The sequence below is a fragment of the Apus apus genome, chromosome 1, assembly GCF_020740795.1.
Source record: "Apus apus isolate bApuApu2 chromosome 1, bApuApu2.pri.cur, whole genome shotgun sequence".
NCBI classification, from domain to species: domain Eukaryota; kingdom Metazoa; phylum Chordata; class Aves; order Apodiformes; family Apodidae; genus Apus; species Apus apus.
Genome location: NC_067282.1, coordinates 129,445,042 through 129,465,762, shown reverse-complemented (window position 1 = coordinate 129,465,762; position 20,721 = coordinate 129,445,042). Strand labels below are relative to the sequence as shown.

The following is a 20,721-nucleotide window of genomic DNA, read 5'->3' as shown; positions in this document are numbered from 1 at the left end:
GCTCTAGGAATTTTGAATTTTTGTTGTGCCACTCCAATAAAGTTTGGTGTGTAGTGACATCTGACCTAGTTTGCATCTTAATTTCACCATTTGGGATCACCTTTAGAGCTTCTCGACTGGGTCCCTCAGGACAACGAGGTGTACCTGCCGTATGACTTATACTAGGGTAGGGAAGGCCAAACCCAGCTGCACCTGGTCACCACACCAGAGTGAAGTACCTTAGAAAGCAAAGGGGTTCTGCCCAATCTTCCATAAGCTGTACACCAGCCCTAGTGATTGTCTTTAGCACCCCATATTGTACTTTGTCTCTGTGGGATCCCACAAGAATCTCCACATCTCCGGCCTATCGGATGGTGACACCAACCTAAAGAAGAGCTACTTTAAGACTGGCAATACAAAGCCTGAGGCAACCTGTAAACACCGGTGATGTGTGGAATGATTCAAAATGCATACTTTGTCGAAACATTGAAGACTTCAGCATACTAAAGACAACATTCACAATAGCATGGTCATTCTGGACTTGTATGTAATTTTTTGGCAAACTAATTTTGAATGCTTTCAAAGCATGGACACCCACAACTTTCTGAAAACACACTCTTAATAGGCACCTCCAGTTAAAAAGCCTTTAACTAAAGCAATCAAAATACCTAAACATCTGTGACTCTCTTGGTATAGACAGAAGTTTTGTTATACCTACTCTAAAGTTTAAGTCACTTTGCTTATCAAAGGAAGTGTAAGTTCAGTCTTTCATCCACACACCATGCATCAAAAACTATGTAAGATAATTAATCTGTTTAGCCATTTATCAGCCACTTGCTCATGTTGTAAACTCTCAATAAGCTATTTCAAGCTTGACTCAGTTTCTGAAATATTTTCTGTAACAACACATTTGTTGTTACTTCAGAAAATCTATTACTCTGAAGTACATGGGGATAAGAGGGAAGAAACAGATCTTCTCAGAAGGAAAAATTCCAGAATTTCCTAGTGTTTTCCAACTTTCTTCTCAAGTAGCTGATTCACAAATTGGAAGAGGTTTTTACTATGTAAGAGCTTAAGTGTGCATAACATGTTAAATCACAAGCATGTTAGCAAGCCATTTGTGAAAATAATTTGACCATGTAAGAAAGCTCAACTCACGAAAACATCTTTTCTTACCATAACTCACACTAACATTTAAATGCATAAAACCCATTTTTAAATTGGACCTCATTAGGACAGAGACCTAAATCATATTCTCAAAGGAAATTTTCAATAATACTCATTTTATAACTCAAGCAAAAATGAGTTTCTGTTTTAATGAAGAGCAATTATATTAATTAAAAAAAAGGTTCAGTATAACCACTTATTTTGTTAAATACACTAAAGGTATTTGTTTATGTTGGCTTTAGTTGACTTACTTTTGCTTCAGGAATTAACTTCAACAATCTTCTATGACACATCGTTATAGAACGACTATTGAAATGGATTAGAAAAATATATCCTTTATTATAGAACTAATATTTTATGTGTGTCTTTCTAGAATTTTTCATGTTAGTAAAAAACGTTCCGTTGATATCTAAAAGCTAGTGAGTTACATATGGAAACACTTCCACACTTCATGTTGGAAAGTGACATCCAAGTTAAACTAGTAAATTAAAAATCTAGCTCAGCCTTTCACATTCAGGAACCATAGCTTATTGCCTGACTGAAGAGGGAAATATCAAATCATTACATACACTTATTACAGAATACTAAGTTCAGTGTAGAGGAATCTGTTTTGCCCTTCCATTTATTTCTAATTTTACAGTAATATGGCCAAGATTTTCCAAATTCACTCACGGAAGAAAAGGAGTAGTAAGCTGAAAATAAGAGTGCTTTCAAAGGGAGCTTTCAGGAGTATTTTACTGAGAATAACTCCATGCACAGATAGGAATCTCCATGGTCTCTGTCCACTCATGCAGATCATCCTGCTGTTACATAAAACCTAAAAAGTTATGGAATCTGACTGCAATTTCTTTTGGAAGATATTTAGAATTAAACTCTATCCAGAGGTGCTAAGTAGCAAACATTGCCATTTGATGGAAATCATGACTACAACTCTGTAGATGTGATTTGTGCCTTGAGATTTGAAAAAAATGGGAACGTTCAGAAAGAATTCTGTGTTTCAATGAAGAACATCAATACTGTCATTACTTAACATCAAAATAATTAACTCTACACGCAGGCATTATCTAGGAAAGATCCTTGTGGAGCTGAGTGGGAAGAAACCTACCAATGCAACTACACCCAGTATTTGGTTGAGACAGCTGAGTGTTACTGCAAAATAAGCCCCATTAATCACTGTTATGAGAAAATTCTGTGCAAATTACATCAGAAAATATGAGCAGTGGCTTGAAATGTTATCTTTTACACTAAACTAAATGTTGTAAGCCCTTCCAGCCTTTAGGACTCAACCTTTGGCATGCTAATATGCAGGCACAGAACATTTGCTATCTGAAAGAAAAAACCCACTTCCATATGACCGATTTCTACGCTTACTTCCATACAGCTTAGACACACACCAGCCTTTGAACAGAACCACCATACAAAACTTCAATTAACTTTAGGAAATACACTGAAAGGTTTAATTATATGTTCTAATCCACATTTTAGGCCTTCACACTTACCAACACACACTGACAGTACACCAGAGATGCACACTTCAGACAAACATTGCACACCAGTCGAACCCAACAACACACCACTTTGTATCTATTTGCATATGGATTAAACAACCTTCCATCTCATTTCCTTCCAATTCACTGTATTCACTCCCAAATCACCAGTCAGCCTCTTTTAGCAAAACAGAAACTTTTTTTTTCTCAAATTGGCATCCTTTTCCTTATGAGGGACAAATTAACCATTTGGAAGAGTATCACAGTTTATCTATTTTAAACCACAGTGATGACCTACAGTGATCTATTTACAGTTCAAAGACAATTCCAACTCCTTTTACTCACAACTGCTACACTCAGGAGAGAACAAAATCTAACATTATAAGCATCCCTACTTCTAGAACAGTACTCCTATAGAGGACAGACGGCAAAATCTTAATAAAGATTGTATTAAGATTAGAGTAACAAAAGTACTAATATTAATTGAAAGATTAAATCGTCTAGGAAAATTTATCACGCAAAAAAAGAAAAATAGGCAAAGAGAAAATGTAGGAGCCTAACATAAGTGACAACAAAAATTTATGAAAAAAAATCTTCAGTAGAGTTATCACTTTTCTTTCTCCATGTCTTTCTTTCCAACATGGAAGTGTCCCCAGATGGCATATGGATCCAGTCTGTAGGCCTTAGGATCATATTAAAAAAACCCCTTTTTGTGGCATCAGTATCCCTGCAGGATCATAACACAGGTAGGGTTTGGGTGTAGTACTGAAAGGAGGGGCAGCAGAGGAGGGATGAGCCTTCTCCCATTGCTCATGTTTAAGCATCCCTATGTCAGATCTCTTTATGTGGGACTGTTACCACAGTTTGAAGCTACCTGGATGAGGAAAAGACAGCACAGCTCATCATCAACATGATTTGGAAAAAAACAAAGAGAAACTGTAGAGCTGGAAAGCAGCTGGAAGGTTAAGTTCTGCCAGTACCCCAGAAAACGAGGCCTAAACCCTCTTTTCATCCACTCTGCATCAGCATAACCGGCACTTAGACACAGTGACAAACGAAGGACATCTGCTTTGATGAATTTCCAGCATTCCACACCAACAGGAAATATTTTTCTTATTGGTAAACTCTTACTGACAGGAAAGTTCTCAAGTTTAGAAACTCAAAATCTGCCTTAGAAAGAAGAAAGGGCTTGCGGTGTGATGCAGGAGGACACGTAAAAGCTTCACTTTCAAACACACATGCACTATAGATGTAAGCATCATGTAGCACGTGTGAGAGTAACATTCTGTATGTTTATTCACACAGTTACATTCTTCTTAGTTACCAAATTAACACACAGAGGCTGGACTTTCAAGCAGCTATTTTTTGAAACATACCAAAACTACTGTTAGATTAAAAGGTTAAGTTGCACTTTTGATGGAATGTAGAATAAACCCCAAGACACTGTCAAACTTGGAGAAAATCAGGTGGACTGAAACAAAACAAAATTTCCATCTATGTGACACCACTAATCATTAGACTGTGATCAACCATATAAAAAGAGTGACTAACACCACTCAGGACACGAAGTAAAGACACTCACAGACAGACCTTTCCCAGGTTTAATTAACTGCTGCTAATATAATATACTATGCATCCAGTAACAACTTGTTAAGAAAAATCCAACCTTTTATACCAATACTCTGCATCCAGCACCGTGTCCTCCTGTTTTGTGTTCCAAATAGCATTAATGTCCTGAGAAATGCTGAGGTAAACATTTTTGTAGGCCCTCCTGGTGCATTATGAATGTTCAGCTGAAGTTCTGGCCACAAATATTTTAAACTGAAAATTCACTTCCAGTGATACATACATTAAGAAAAGTATTCTAACCTGCTACACTTCAGCTATATTTACATTAGCATCTATGACAGAAAAAAATTATTTGATCTGTAAAAGAGATTTTCTGCTAGGGAACTGATGTGTACTCTGTGCATGTCAGGTTTTTATATCCAGCTAGATCTAGTCTAGACTTGTGGACTGAGCATCTGTTCACAGCTAGGATGCATCTTCTTGTTCAACTTCATCAAATTAATCCATTTGCATGCTAAGACAGTGCAGTACAATATATACTGAAGTGCAGTAAATGGCATCAGTTCAAATTTCACTCCTAAACTGAACTGAAATGCTAATGCAGAAACATCTTTTCTTGCATGCTGAGGATCCCTTCGATTTACACAAGGCATAGGACTCATTGAATCTGCAATATTATTGATTGCACTGACTCTGGTTCAGCATACTTCTTAGTTCCCCAAACAATGATTAAGAATTACCATTCTGAAGCACCTGTAGCTAATTCACATAGATCCATGATCCAGGTTATTGTCATAAGATGTATAGGGAATTACAGCTAAGGAGTTGCCAAAAAGCTTTAAATGGACTCAATCTGTGTGACAGGTAAGCAAAGCTGCAAAAGGGGAACGAAATACTAGATATGAAATATTCTTCTTCCTCTTAAGACTTTCAGGTCTCCCTGAAATGACAGGATAATGCACCACAGACACTTAGATTTTCTGATGAGGGGTGAAAATCCATGTCTCCAGTTATATTCAGTAACAGAGGAGCAAGCCAAGGATCCAGACCACTTACCAGGTAGGAAGATGGTGACTATGATACAAGTGTATATGCAACAGGAGTAAAATTATTAAATTTAATCTCTTGGGCTGTAATGTACCTGTGAGCAACCAGAAATTCTGTAAGGAAGAATATAAAAGCCTAGGAAAAAACTGCATGCAAGAACGAACAGGACAACGTTCCATAATAAGGAATAGTTATTATTGAGTTAGTCTAGGCAAATTATTTGATGAACTGAGAATAAAATCAATGATTTTCAAAAAATGAGTACTTCCCAGCTATGAACGCTGGAGAATAGAAAACTTATAAACCAGGATTTTAAAAAAGGCAGTATCGACCTGAAAAATCAAGATGAACAGGCCATCAGACTTTTGTTTATTTATCATACCAATTGACAAGGACAGGGGGGGAAGCCTCATCATCATAATCCTGTCTTTATTGAAACAGCCAGTCACAGCATGCCATTATCCCCAGTCTCATGATACTCATTTCCAACAAAAGGACCATGAAATTACAGAAAGAAGGTCACAGCTCTTTCGAGGTAGGTAGTAGGAAAGATAAACCTACAAGCCTTTCATCTGCAAATGCTTCTATTTTAATCTGCTTCAGGTCACAAAAGGTATGAGCTTAGTGGTTTCAATCAAACATTCTTATCAATGAGGTACCATACAGCTCAACCTAAAATGCACACACCAAAAACTAAAACACCATTTTGAGGGAATTATCAAAACGTGTTTATCCAGTTCTCTGAGGAAAATTACTTAGTGTTTTTGTATCCTACTTTGTGCTTCTGATATTAGTTTCAGATCCAGACCTTACCTTCAGTGCCTGCTGATTTAATGGTGAAGGTGTGCTCAGCCACCCCACAACACTATGTAATCACAAACTCTAACTTTTATCACAACTTTTTTGGGCATAGGATTTTGACTTGTGTGAGCACAACTGAAGGGCATAGGGCATTTTCTGAATTTGCAAGACTCCTTCACAAAACATTTTTTTAAGTCTACATAATTTTTTCTTGCCTGCTATCTTTTAGTGAAAAGCACTGAGAATTAAGAAACACTCTGAACAGTTTCTCAGAACCTTATTTAATGGTGGAAAGACTGATACCGAGAATAATTTTTAATTTTGAACAATTCTATCAGAAGAAAATTAATGTATATTTCTCTTAATTAACAAATGGAGACAAACAGAAAAAAAAAACTCTTCCCCCCCACAAACCCTTCCCCGTATTCTAACTCTAAACCAAAATGAATACCAATGTAAAAATGCTACATCAAACACTATGATGAATCTACACTGGCGAGGGCCTGGCTGTATGATGACAGCATTCCCCCAGTGAGTAAGTGCACAGTGCATTGTCCCTTCTAGAGCTCAACTTCAAAGCCCTTGAAAATCTCCTTTGAGTTTTGAACCTTCCAGATCAAAGCCCTGGAGTTCATTTATACTTTTAGGATCAGATGAAGGCAGTTAGTAAGACAGCCGTGATTTAAAGGATAAATCACTTCAGAACAATGTCTATGAACATTCTCTATGGCATTACGCTTGAAACTAGGTTTAGAAAGTAATACCACAGAAGCACATATTCTGTTTCAGGAAAATGGAGGCAAAATAACATTATTTTATTTTATTTTCTAACATTCTCAGTGGAATATACCTTTTTATTTTGCAAGTATGTTTACAAAATAATTCCCCACATAGGTCAAAGCCCGATGTCTTGATGGTTCAAACCCATGTCAGTTTACACGTAGGTTGCAATTTAATGTCTTTTGATTTGCTGCTGTAGAGAAAAGGGAAGTTTCCAGTGCTTAAAAGAAATGTACACAGAAATCTGAAAGAATAAACCTCTCCCTATCAAATAAACAAACAAAAAACCTCTGAACCAAGCCTGTGGTTTGATGTGCATGTAAACTAGATCAAAGTATGCCTTGTCCAATCCTGCTACATATGCATGGTTGAAAAGGACAAAAATAAGCCCTACAGCAACTCTGTTCATGCTGAACAATGAAATTATAGCATAAGTTCCAGTATATTATACCTATTAATACCAATATTTATAGAATATTCTGGTGTGCTTAAACACAGGAAAGCAATACATCAACTCAAAAGCTCTGTCCCCAGCACAAGATGGACACGGACCTGTTAGAGGATGGCCGGAAGAGGGCCACAAAAATGATCAGAGAGTTGGAGCACCTCTCTTAAGATGACAGGCTGAGGGAGTTGGGGTTGTTCAGCCTAGAGAAGAGAAGAATCTGTTGGGACCTTATAGCAACCTTCCAGTACCTGAAAGGGACCTAAAAGAAGGTTGGGGAAGAGCTGTTCATAAGTGCATGTAACAATAGGACAAGGGGCAATGATTTTAAGCTGGAGAAGGGTAGATTTAGGTTGGACATTAGGAGAAAGTTCTGTAATATGAATGAGGGTGGTAGATCACTGGAACAAGTTGCCTAGAGAGGTGGTGGAGGCTCCATCCCTGCAGACATTCAAGGTCAGGCTTGATGGGGCTCTAAGCAATCTGCTCTAGTTGGAGATGTCCCTGCTTATTGTAGGGGGGTTGGACTAGATGACCTTTACAGGTCTTTTCCAACCCAATACATTCTATGGTTCTATGATACATGGCTGATGAAAAAGTAGTGGTCTAAGGTCCTGATAGCTTCTCTTGATTGACCACAAAAAAGATTAAAGCCCAGGGCAGCTGGGGGCCACAGTCTTGAAATAAGATACCTCTTTAATCTCCCCACAGTTCTAAGTGGCTTGTTATCATGACGTGTGTAGTAGAGATGAGAAATGCAGCCACAGCTCCAATCACAACCCCATCCTCACCTCTAATACACACACCTGTGGTTATCCATAGAGCTTGTGCAAAAATAAGACCACTGCTGCTTCTTGCAATGCACAAATTACCTTTGCACCTTCAGATTGCAGATCTTGCAGTGATTTGGTTAATTCTTGAGATATCATTCCTCTTTCACAATTAGAAATATTTTTCCTCTTATAAATGCACTGGACAGGATATCCTAGTGGCAACATCAAATTCCCAGTATAAATGCCATACTGGGACTTAATTTTGTAGAAGGCATGTTACTGTAATTTTAAAGGCCTACACAGGTAGACAAACAGTGAAAAATATTTTTACTTTTCTAGGCTCTCCTCTGGTCATTCTGTGAACCATCTGCACACAGCTGAAAATTTTCAAATGGAAACTTTTAAGATCTATAGAACCAACATTGATGGAGTTTTCTGAGTTTGGATAAGGGTTTGGTTTTTGAGTCATTTGCAAAAAATTGGCCAGGGTGGGGTTGCATAAATAGTCTATGAGAGTATGGGGGGGTCTGGAGAGAACTCTTAAGAGATAAATGTATTAAGAAGATTTAAAACCTAACATCTTACATAGCGGTTTTAGGCAATTAAACTTCTAGACTATAAAATACAATAAAGTCCAAGCATTATATTAAATAATGACTAATTGTGTCTTCTTACTGTCAGTGAGGCAGTTCTAAGACTAAAGTGTTCTGTGCGTGCCTCAAGAAAGTCAGTGTGTTCAGACAAGTTATGAGTAACCAATGAGTACAGAGAAACACTGCTGTACTCACAAAAAAATTATGTGTTTCTGATTTGCTTCCTGTCAAATAAAAACAAAACTTGAAAGAAGGCAAGAGACAGCTGGATGGAAAAATTCTATTTTCTTTAATGCTCACCTATTAAGTCTTGCAAGCTGTTACATGAAAACAGTATGCACAATTTGCTTCCACATAAACAAGACAAGGATTTACAGAGATTTCACCTTTAGCTTTGACCAACAAAAATATTGGAAACAGATGATATTGCTGTACTGGAAAGTTTTGGAGACTTTTTGCCCTATGTTTTCATTGTGGGAGTTAGCCTAAGCAAAGAAACTACCCTTCCCTTACGAAGTTTGCCTTGGGTAGTCTCTTAGTCCCAACAACAATAGTGTGTGGACTTCATATAAACAAACTTTTTCCCTTCCCTTAATTTAGGCTGTAGAAGCAAGTATATTCTAGTAGGGAGGGATGTGAGAAATTTTGACTGAACAAATAGAGATGGAAGTAGAATTAGGCCTGAATTCTCCTGTCTGAGTCCAAATTTTCTTAACAGCTGATGTTACAAGTTAGAATAAGATACAGCTTTTTGAAGGGCAGTAAACAGTAAGTCAGTCAATCAATGGTCACTGGTCACTCGAACTACCTACTCTCTAACTAAGCAAAAACAACGTGAGCAGAGTCCACTTGATTTGCTGACCTTTGTATAGCTCATTTGTAGAAACTTGTGCATGGTTCACGTTCCCTGTTTCTGTGCTTTTTTTTCCCCTCTCTGGGTACATTAAAAAAAAAATATTTAAGAACGTCATGGATTATCTATGTCCTTCTTTAGAGGCACTGACTTTTGCAAAATTATTTTTTTCTCTTTTAGGTCATTGATGAACTAAGGCAGGCATGGTTGCAAAAAGCCCAATTTTATTGAATAGTAACACGATCTCATACCGAAGAACAAGATGAGCTCTCATCCTTGCTGTGTATTGTCTGCTGTTGAACCTATTTCAAGCACTGGTAACTAAGCAGCTAAATTAACAACTCAGCTTCAGACCAGCACACATAGACATCTGTACCAGAATGCCAAAGAGATAAGGTTGCATAACTAGTTCTCTCACAGCAACTTGTCCCTGCAAGAAAGACAGAAGTCTGCAGCCAGTTATGAAGAGCTTTCCATGCCTTGACCTCAGTGCTGCATTCTAGTGCATTAGCAACTTCAAAGAGGCCTTCAATTAGAAACCAATCCAACATAACGCTCATGAGCTCAAAACTCCCAAAGGTCTGTGACCTGCTATACTCGTCTGCTACAATCTGCTGACAGTCACTATCCAAAGTCCAGCGGTTTCAAAAATAAGTTTTGACCTGAGGACAAAACAACCAACCTCACAGAAATCTTGCCCGGAAAGATGAAGGTCATGAAAAACCTCACATAAAACTCCCATCTCCTAAATACCAGGTAAGCAATTTAGAGATACTGTAACTCCTTGCCTTCAAACCAGAAGGGTAGTTCTAAAAAGAAGACAAACATGCAAACCCAATTAATTAGGATTCACAGATTTCCAAAAATCTGTGTTTGGATATCAAGCTGGAATAAATACATCTCATGTAATAATACTCCAAGGAATGCATTTTAAGACATCTAAGACCTAGAGATTTCTGAGGTAGCATTTGAAATCTTTTCACAGCTTTCTAAAGAGATTTCTCTTTTAATGAAAAAAAAGTATTGCAATATTTTTTGTATTGAAAATGTAACTAGTTCCATGTCTGATGGGAAATAAAGAAATACTGTACCAAAAGTTTTTGGGCAATTTACTACGAATTCTTTGTAGGTCTAAAATCAAAAGCTGAAACTAGGAAAGCAATTCATATTCTGTTGTCCTCTGAGAGGTTCACTAATAAATTAGAGATTCTTGTATATTTGATTGAAAAACATAGTGGTCTCTGGTGAGCAAATGGGATAGTGATTTAAAAAGTGACTGCATGAATTCAAAGTGACTAGACATACTCCTGAAGCATTCAGAATCCTACTGAGGGCTTTTAAGTATAAAGTACTGTATGCTTATCTTGTTTTGATTATGATCTTCCCTAAGCATCTGCTAGGGACCACAGATAAGAGACACAAACTGGACTGGCCTTTGGGTTATATCACTACTGCCACTGTTCTGGTTCGAAAGACTATTATTCTACATTTTTTTCACTATGTATGAGCCCACACACCTCCCTGGGAGTAGAGAGTTCAGTTATATACATTTATGTATTGTATCTTCCTCTTCCTGCTGCACACGTCTTATTCTATTTAACAAAATTCTGCAGTGCCAGACTACTTAAAAGATGTTGACATCTGATATGCAAGTGATCTGTTCTTATTTGGATTAACATTAAGTAATGTGAGAAAATCTGCACATTAGCATGACTATACATGCAATTACACTTCAAAAATATTTTCCAGCTGCAAAGCCAGTTGTGTTGTTAACTGTTTATGTGTAATCACTAGTGTCATTTGAGACACTATAAGGCATCTGAAATGTTTGCACAGGGCTTATGGTTAGGAGAAAAGATTGATTAAGGACTTGCCCCCTTCAGAAACAGCAGCCAGGAGCCAGGTGGGATACCTTCGTGTCTCAAATGACATTACATTTGAGATCCTTACATTTAGGTAACCAAATCCCGCAGTGAATGAGAGAACTACAGAAGTCAAACATGCAAACAGCTTTCCTGTGCATCTACTCCTCAGACATAGATGAAACTGCAGCCAGACAATTAAAGAATACATTCCTAATTGCTACCAATTTAACATAAGCAGCCTACTGCAACATAGTGTTGTTTCAGTCTTGCCAAGGTATCACTTTGACAGGAAAACAAATGCAATTTTTTTTTTAATTCTTTTTGCTAAGATACTTTATATTTCATTAAAGTGTCACTACAGAATTCTAAAATACTTAATGCATTCAGAAGAATCAACAAAACATGTTACTAAATTATCAACAGCTCTGATCATTATGCTTATGTATGTAGCACTGAATTAGTATCACAAAGACAATTATAAATCTGGCATGCCCTGGTTTCCAAACACTTGCCTCTTCAAGTATGTGACTTTAAAGTGGTCTTTGTAATGTGTATGACTTATCTTTATAGCATCAATAGTGCTCTCTTTACTTCACAGACAAGTTAAGTCATGACCCCTGTTTGCTCCAGACTGTCAGTGGAAATGAAAGCTGAAATATTAAATATCAAAAAGTACAGCCCTGTGCTTAAAAATCCTCTTTTAACTCTCAGATAAACAACAGACTGCATAGTTGCTGAGATCAGCGGCTGGTGAGTCATGAACACACAGCCACGCCTTCTTACTGCATTTGGGGATAATACAGACAACATGAGAAAAGAGAAAACTTGAACCCTGGACAAGGACAACAATTACAGTATTCTACATAGCTTGTTCATTCTACCTGGGGAGGTAACAGTAAATATGGGCCTTGGAAAACTATGTAAATGTGTCCATTTTTTTCCTATTTCAAGTCTGTAATTTCTCCTGCATTGCTTTACATGCTATCACCACCCTTACGAGTTCTGGATGTCTTGCAGCCCATTTTGCAGGATATTCAAAAACTCTGGGCAAATACTGCATACAGCCTGAGTGACTGCAAACTGCAGTGGTATCTGTGGGGCCGCCCTGGATGCATCCACCAACTCCCTGAGACAATGAAATTGGCAAGTAGGAAAACAGTTCAGCCTCCACCACAACTTGTATTTGCCATCACAGAATCATCTTACAATTTATGTAGAAGAGGCAAGTTCTCCTCGTCTCTCAGAAAAAAAGTGGAATATGTAGTAGCATACTAGTAACATATTATATTTCCAGAAGATGGCTTTGGATTACAGGAGCATTCAGTACCACAGTTATATTCCAAGGAGTAAGAGGCATTCCTAGTGAAAACTGCTTGACGTTTTCAACACATCCTACTACACAGATTCATAAGAAGTATCTACTTTTCATGTTAATACACCCTATTGTTTCTTCATAAGTAGAGACAGAAAGAACCTAAGACAGTTGAGAACTGACCTCCCAAAACTCAGCCTCAGCGGCTGATGAAGAGTGTGCGCACACCCAACAGCTGGCTGGGTGTCACATACACAGGAAGTGTGCAAATAAGAAATGTTCCCATAAATTTCCCATACACTGACGCTTCTGTGATTAATTCTGATGTTGATCACTCTAAGCCCAACCCTATCTGCAAACAGCAGAACTCACAAAATAATGCCTTTTTTCAAGCTGCCACTGTGTGGATTATCTGCACTCTGACAAGGATTACATTGACACTGAAAGCCTTTTCCTCCCTGGAGGGCAACTCCTTTGAGAGTTAAGTACTACCTGACTGCCACTTCTAGAAGTTTAATATATTTTAGAATTCTCCTCCTAGCAAATGTGACTGCAGTTGGTCAGTAGGTTCAGAAGTTATTGCAGAGGATTGAGGGAAGAGGAGACTGGTGGAAGAGACTGCCCAGAGAGCTAGTGGAGTCACCATCCCTCAAAGTATTTAAAAGAAATGTAGATATAGTGCTTAGCCACATGATTTAAGCACTGAACAGGTATATGAGGTTATGGTAGGGGGATTAGGTTATGGTTGGACTTGATTATCTTCAAGGTCCCTTCCAACCAGGATGATTCTATGATACCTAGGACCTGGATTAGAGTAATACCTTTTTCTCATTCTTTCACATGCCATATAGAATATTTAAGTAAAATCCTCATTACAGCTTCTGAAAGAAAAACACAATTAAATAAATATTAGTAACCAGAATATATACATATGGGCTGCAGAGCACAGAAGCAGTCCGCTCTCGCCTTGCAGACTGTATCTGTCAGCTCAACAAACACAAATGAAAATCAACTCAGATTACTTATTATACTTATATGCCCAGGATCAATGGAATGGTGAGTGATCTTTGCAAAGACAAAGATCAAAGAGGGAAGAAGTATAAGAAAGGCCAGTGTGCAAGCACAAACTGTTTTAATCAAACTCCTATAATGCAGTTATATCAAAACAGATTTTCTTAAGATGTATGACTTGGGATTATGACTTTCCAAAGCACTGAAATCTTGTTGGGTGAAAGAGATTAAAAATAAAGAAAAAATAAAGAAACAACCAACCACTTCAAATATACTATGAACGTGCAATTTTATGGATGTGTAACATGGCAAAGTACTTTTCTCAGCTAGAAAAACAAATTTAAACAGGGTTAAGTTTTGGAAAATTGCTTCTTCCACATAGCAATAGAAGGGGGTAGTTTCAGCCTAAATGAAAAAATTTTGTAAAGATATAAACATTTTGAAAAACGAGAACGAGAGTGAGAATTGAATCCCTCTTCACTCTAGGTAATGCCCTACATACCATATCTAATTATGCAGGCATATTCAAAGACTGAATTTCAAAAAAGCTGACCAACAACAAGAAATGCAGCACAAATAAATGGAGCTGGAATAAGTTAATTCTTATGCTTCAATGCCTAGTGAACAGAAAACAACAGATTTCTTAGTGCTGGATGCTGATTACATCTAAAAATCTGGCTTAAAAAATATGAGAGAAAAAAGTAAGAGAGCCAAGATACCTTTATTTTGATCAAGCCAGGTTTTGAAACTGAAATTTAAGTAAAGGAAAAAGACAGTTTTGATTATTACAAGGGATGGTGAGGTACCACAGACAGTGTCAGGAAATCTTAGGCCGATTGATACTAGAGCTCAGTTTTGGTTTTAAGTATCCAAATGTACAAACTTACTTTTAAATATTCTATCAAAGGAACAATTTACATTTCCAAGCTTAACTCTCCCATAATTTTAAACACAGTATACCTAAGGAAAAAAAATATAATGTTTTGCATACAATATATGTTGGCTTTCATCCTTAAAATACCATTCAACTATTATTTAAAGTTCCAGAGTTCAAGAAAGCTCATCACCTTACATATTCCTTCGAGTAGTTTTCATTCTGGTAAAAACAACAAAAAGCACCCTCTATCCTCCCCAAAAGCAAACAAACCCTAGAAACACTGTTTGTATCCTATCTTGAATTTAAGCTGCATAAGAAAAAACTATTTCCACTTGATCGGATATATACCTTCACTTGAAGGTTTAATCACTTGTTTCGTAATTTCAAAAATAAAATACAAGACAGTTTACTGAATGCCCTGAGCACAAACTAAGAAAGAGAGGTTCAATGCAGTACATATTCTTTTGGTGTCTGAGCGCCCTCTGCATCCTTTGAGGTGCACACTGGTTTAAATTTCTGCTTTAAACATACTCCAATCTACATTTTTTTATTTTTGCCAGCCCTTCCCAGACATCGTTTTTTTCTCCCTCTCTTTATTGAGGAGAAGTGGAAAGCAAGGAATGTATCTGCTTGCTTTACATGGGAATGAAAGAGGTCAAACAGTGCACAGTGGAAGAAAAGGGAAGGTTTTTTCTTTTCTTCTTAGCCCTTCCATACAGAATCACATCTGTAAAGTGACCTGGTGCAGGTTTGTGATGCTATAATTTGGCAATGGCTGAATTTATACCACAAACTCACACACTGAATGGCCAAGCCTAGAAGTAGGTAGAACAGAGGTCTTGGACAGCCAGAGCTTTCACCTGAACATACTAACAGCAGCTGTCTGTGCAGTCAAGTTACTGGCTGGTGTTATCTCCTGGGTTCTATTTCAAACCAAATTGTGCAAGAGAATGACTACTAGCTGGTCTTAACTGGCAACTTTGGCAATTTTATTTTAGATTTTGCAACACAATTATCTACATTGAGTAAGTAATTACAGTAGAAATACAAGAGCAGAAAAGTACCTGTAATACCCATTGCTTGCAAAATATTAATAAACTGCTTGCACAAGAGGTCTTGAGTTTGAGGTCTTTTTGTGCTAGCTGAATAGTTCTACTCCAGACCTGCTTTCACTAAGCAGCACTGCAGCAACTGTGGTTTCAGAAGCACTGACACACAGGGATGAAAGATTGTCTGCCAGTGAGAACACAGTAGATCCAATAGGAACATACTGAGTTGTTAATGAACAGGTTTTAGCTAGCCTTAAAGGGCCACTCATGGCATGCAGGGTTCATCAAAGAATAAGAAATATGAGGGTGTTGAGATCATGGAGCAACAGGGTTGCCTACTGTCAACAGCAGAACACAATGGAGAGTGGGATGATTTTGATCTGTGTCTCGGTGAATTTTACATTACACCAAATCCTAACTACATCATTTATTCTAGGACATGCAGCCTCCAATTCTAGAAATCGAGGAAAAGAAATAATTACTCTGAGAGTCTTAGGATAATTAAGCAATTCTTTCTATTCTGGTATGCATCCATAGTATGTACGTACTGACTTCGCCTCCACAACCATCACCTCTGGCACAGGGCTTCAAAAATATGTTTTGCAGTGGTTTTGTAAGAAACAATCATAGCCTGAAGCCAAAAATCTCTAAAGGGTATATTCACAGCAATTGTAAGGTAGGAAGGAATCTCTGACAAAACCAAAAATGTGTCCACTCTTATATCTTACGTGCTGTCATTTATTATGTAATAGGAAACCCAGGTTCAGCTGCATTCCCTGCCAACTATGATGGAGGACCATGGAACTTCGTTTCCCACAGTTGTAGCAAATAATATTCCTTGTTCGGGGAAAAATTAAAATCATGCACAGACATTTTTCTAATCAACTGTCCTACTGCACCTTTTTCAGTCATTCAAAGACCTCTTTTCCCTTGAACCAATCTACTTTCTGTATTTCTTATCAATTTTAAAAGCCAAGATACATGAAAGATTCACTCTTTCTTGCAGCATATCCTGTCAACCATCTGGCCTACCTATTCTGCAGATCATGCTCCACCTATTGCAAGGAGATGCCAGCACCATCATTAATTGAAGAAATCAATGTTACATTTTGTTTCACTAACTACTTGAAAAATGAGAATCCTTTGCAGAAACCTTGCAATACTCCTCAGAATATAACATCTGTATAAAGACAAAGGGTGGCTAGACACCCACATGAAAAAATGCATGTGGGGAGATATTTTTTATTATTATTATTTGCAGTTACAATATGAAATGTAATTGCACCAGTAGATCAGGTGCAAAACAGAAATCTCATGCAGCTGCTTGCACTTCCAGATTGGTTGCGTTAGACTCTTCGTTCACCAGCAGACTCTAGTCCTCTGCAGCTGTTTCACTGCTCATGTATCTGGGTCATGGTTCTGCTAAGGACAGAAGAGCAGGTTTTGTATTCAGATCCAAGTTCTGTTGCCAGCTAGGGCACATACATGGAAAGGGCGACTTGGCTGGAGCAACCACAATTAAACCTCTTAAACTGAGCTACTTAAGCCAGTTAGTAGCTAAAGGCATGATTCTGCTATGCATGTCCCACTGCACAAAAGCACCTCAGTTCCTTCTGTCTTCCTTCCCTCCTATATTATAACTCTCTTTTGATGTGGTGTGCCTCATTTTGAACTTCATTATTAGCTCTTTGAAGCAAGAACCATATTTTCCTATAAGTTCATAAAGCATATAGTATAGCTGAACTTGCAGGGATGTTTCCAATAACACTTCAGTCATTTGGATAATAATATTCTTCCAAAACGACTGGGAGTGATGGCAACCATGTGTTGAGCAATGCTGTCTCTACCAGTAAATAAGGATCTCAGAGGTTGCATGAAGTAAACTTCCCAGAAAGCCCACAACAATCGCATTCGGTTTGTTGGCTCCAAGGAGGCAAAGATCTGACATCTGCACTATTAATATTGAAAAAAGCCTCCTCCTGTTTTATCTTGGGAATGCCTGTGGTCCACTTATGTTGCCACATATCAAAAGAGCAATAAACAGCAGAACTTAGTGATTTTACTGCTGCAGTATGTTATTGTGGAAGTTAACAAATAGGTAATAAGATAGGTTTCCAGTTGTAATTTTTAGGGTACTGTTACACAAAACTCAAAGCAATGGTGACCCAAGGAACGTTACTAAACACATTTGCACTTTTTATTGTTGTGCTTACATGGAGATTTATGTAGGGTTTTTACAAACCTAAAATGGTAGCGATAATTTATGACACAAGATATTGCTTACAGAACAGTTTTGAAACTTCTAGGTACAGACTGCCAAAAACTATAAAATCTAGTTCTGAAACCTTGAAGGAAAGAGCAAGAGGCTATTCAGTTTGTGCATTAAACCACATCTGTCTGCAACATACAGTAGAGTAGTTTAATGCCAAATGATTCCAAGATGAACAACCTGTACAACAAAAAAATAATAATAATAAAAAAATGTCCTTACCCAAACTGCTTTATAGCGCATTGCAAGGAGCGTACTCCAGACCTATAAAGTTACTGTTTTAATAAATTCAAGAACATGCCTCTTTAGAAGACCTCCTTATTGGACAACCACATCCAACCTCCAGAATTCCTTACTGTCAGTAAGTACTATAGCAAGTCAGTTGCATTTCCCAGCTTTAAGGCAACAACTCTTTTTTGTCACAAGCTACACATTCCACCATACATGAAAATCAGTCTCACAATGGGTAGCTGAGGCCTGAGAACCAAGTTACAACACTTTGCTGAACCATAAATGAGTTAAGACTGACAGGACTTTCCAATTACAACATTCTTAAAAACATTGAAATGGTATGTAAAAACTTCATTTTAATTCTGATCCTCCTAAACTACATCAACAAAAGGTCAATAAAGATTTACAGCTTCATAACAAAATAAAATGGATGCCTATCATCTTGTCCTACTACTTGCAGAGACAAGGAGGGAAGTCAATGGGAAAACATTTCTTATTCATAAGTATTAAAAAAAAAAAAAAAAATCACAGTTAATCAGATGAACTATTTATAAATTACAACATATAATAAAGGATGGCAGACATTATAGTGAAAAAAAAAATCCCTAATTTATTTTTCTCTGGTGGTCAGCAGAGCAGGGACAGTGGAAAACAGAGAGCAGCAAAGTGTGGCATTCCAACCTCATTCCTACCTTAATAGGCTTGTTGGGGGCCCCCTGTTTGCATCTGGCAAAACTCCAGAAATTACCCCACAATATATGTCTTAGCAGGCTCAGCAGGAGATCTAGCAAATAGTCTTCACCCACTCAGAGCCTTAACTTCAGCTAACCCTGCTAGATGAAAGGGGGCTACTAGAACGGTGATATTTTCAGCATGCAGCTTAGGCACACATCAGCTAAGCAGCCAGTAGCTCTGTGGAGAAGATACAATTTTTAATGTCTTCCACTTCACTCACTCTTTATCTTTGTCCCTTAAAAGAGGGGAAATTATTTTTTTTTATGGGGCTGATGATTGTTTTTGTGTATACACAGCATTTACTCATGTAGAGCCCTCCCTTCTAGAAGTTTTAGAACTAGTAAATAAGTAACCAGAAACCTGCTTAATAAGCTGCTTCTTTTTCTTTACAAATTTACAAAAAGCAGTCTTCACAACAATTATTAAATAAATAAATAAATGTAGCAATAGTTACTTTTCCCTAGGCTGTCAAATATTATGAATGTTTAGTTTGAAAATAAGGTGGTGTAACATCACTTATTTGTGAAGGAACAAAATAACAGGAAGAATAATTTACTTATCAGCTTCTGGGTTACAGTTATAACTACACAAGTCAAAGCTTTCTGGTTATATCGGGTAGATCCTCCACTGTAAAACTGCCACATTTTTACACAGCTTTTAGCCATCATAAACTCTGTTTTTGCCTTTACTGCTCACAATTTTCAGTCCAACAAATTGCTTATTCTAAAAAACGGAAAGAGATTCTATATCAAAATTCAGAATGTGACTTTTCAAAGTAGAAGAGACATGATGAATCTGTCTATCAGACTTCAGGCTTTCAGCAAAACATCTAAAAAGGTTATTACCAGTCATAAGCTCTACATTAATTTTTAAGAAGTCAAGATTTCCTCAAGTGGAAAAGGAAATAGAGAAAAATGATGTGAGCAGTCCACACAGACTCAGTGTCACTAATGCATAGAAGGAAAAAAACAGCTATTATCTTTACTTGATATTCATTATTACCAATTCTGTTAAGTTGTCAAAATGTTTGTATTTCGAAAGGGAAGAAAAAGAAAGAACATCTTCCCAGGAGGGAGTAAAGCAGACTGCAGTTAAACCTGAACAAGAACAATGTTAAGAATGCTCATGAAATGGTTTAAGTAATTATTTGTGGTTTAGTTCATTAATTCTGTAGAGAACTAGAGCTTTTATATGTTAAGCATGTATATAAATTGAAATCAACTTAATTTCAATTGTTTGGTTTTGAAACTGTGTTTTGCATCTCTATGTCCTTGCTGATCAGAAAAGAAATATTGGAGAACAATGTAGGATCCTTGTTTGACAACTCCCTGAGGAAGCAGCTGAAAATTTAGGCATCGTTTTACCTCCTACACATGGACAGTCTGAAACAAAGCTGGCTCCACTTGGTCTAAGCAGGAATTAGTGTTCCTTCACTCTGCAAAATCCAGATATCAACACAATCTATTAACATGGTATTATTTTGGCTGTTGAACTTAACGGGCATAAAAAATTTCTTCCTCTGTGATGAAAACAGAAACAAGTTTGGCATGTAGGCTTCATCTAATGCAACAGAGATAAGTTACCCTGAAGTCAAAAGCTGAAGCTACCCAAGCCCCAGCTCCTCAACAGCAGTGATGCACACACTATGTCAAACCAGTTTCCTTAATGCCAGTTTGCACTTATGACAGGTCTACTCAGCTTTGCTTACGTTGATTATGTTTATCAATGTGTTTCTGAACCCCAGTGAACCAATGACAACTGTTCTGTATTCACACAAAAGACAGCACTTTGGAGAGCAAAACCAAAAGCATGTGAAACAGAAGAGAAAATGTATCATAAAGCAGACACACTTTTACTACAGGCCTGGGTGTTAGCTGT

General features: G+C 37.4%; 1 protein-coding gene across 1 annotated transcript in view; it reads right to left on the bottom strand.

Moving 5' to 3' along the window:
- LOC127384000 (potassium voltage-gated channel subfamily KQT member 1-like) overlaps positions 1–20,721 on the bottom strand; it is a 499,795-nt gene that overhangs the window by 343,827 nt on the left and 135,247 nt on the right. Inside the window, 1 exon segment of the mRNA XM_051617878.1 lies at positions 1,438–1,452. Coding sequence (XP_051473838.1) covers positions 1,438–1,452 — 15 coding nt within the window.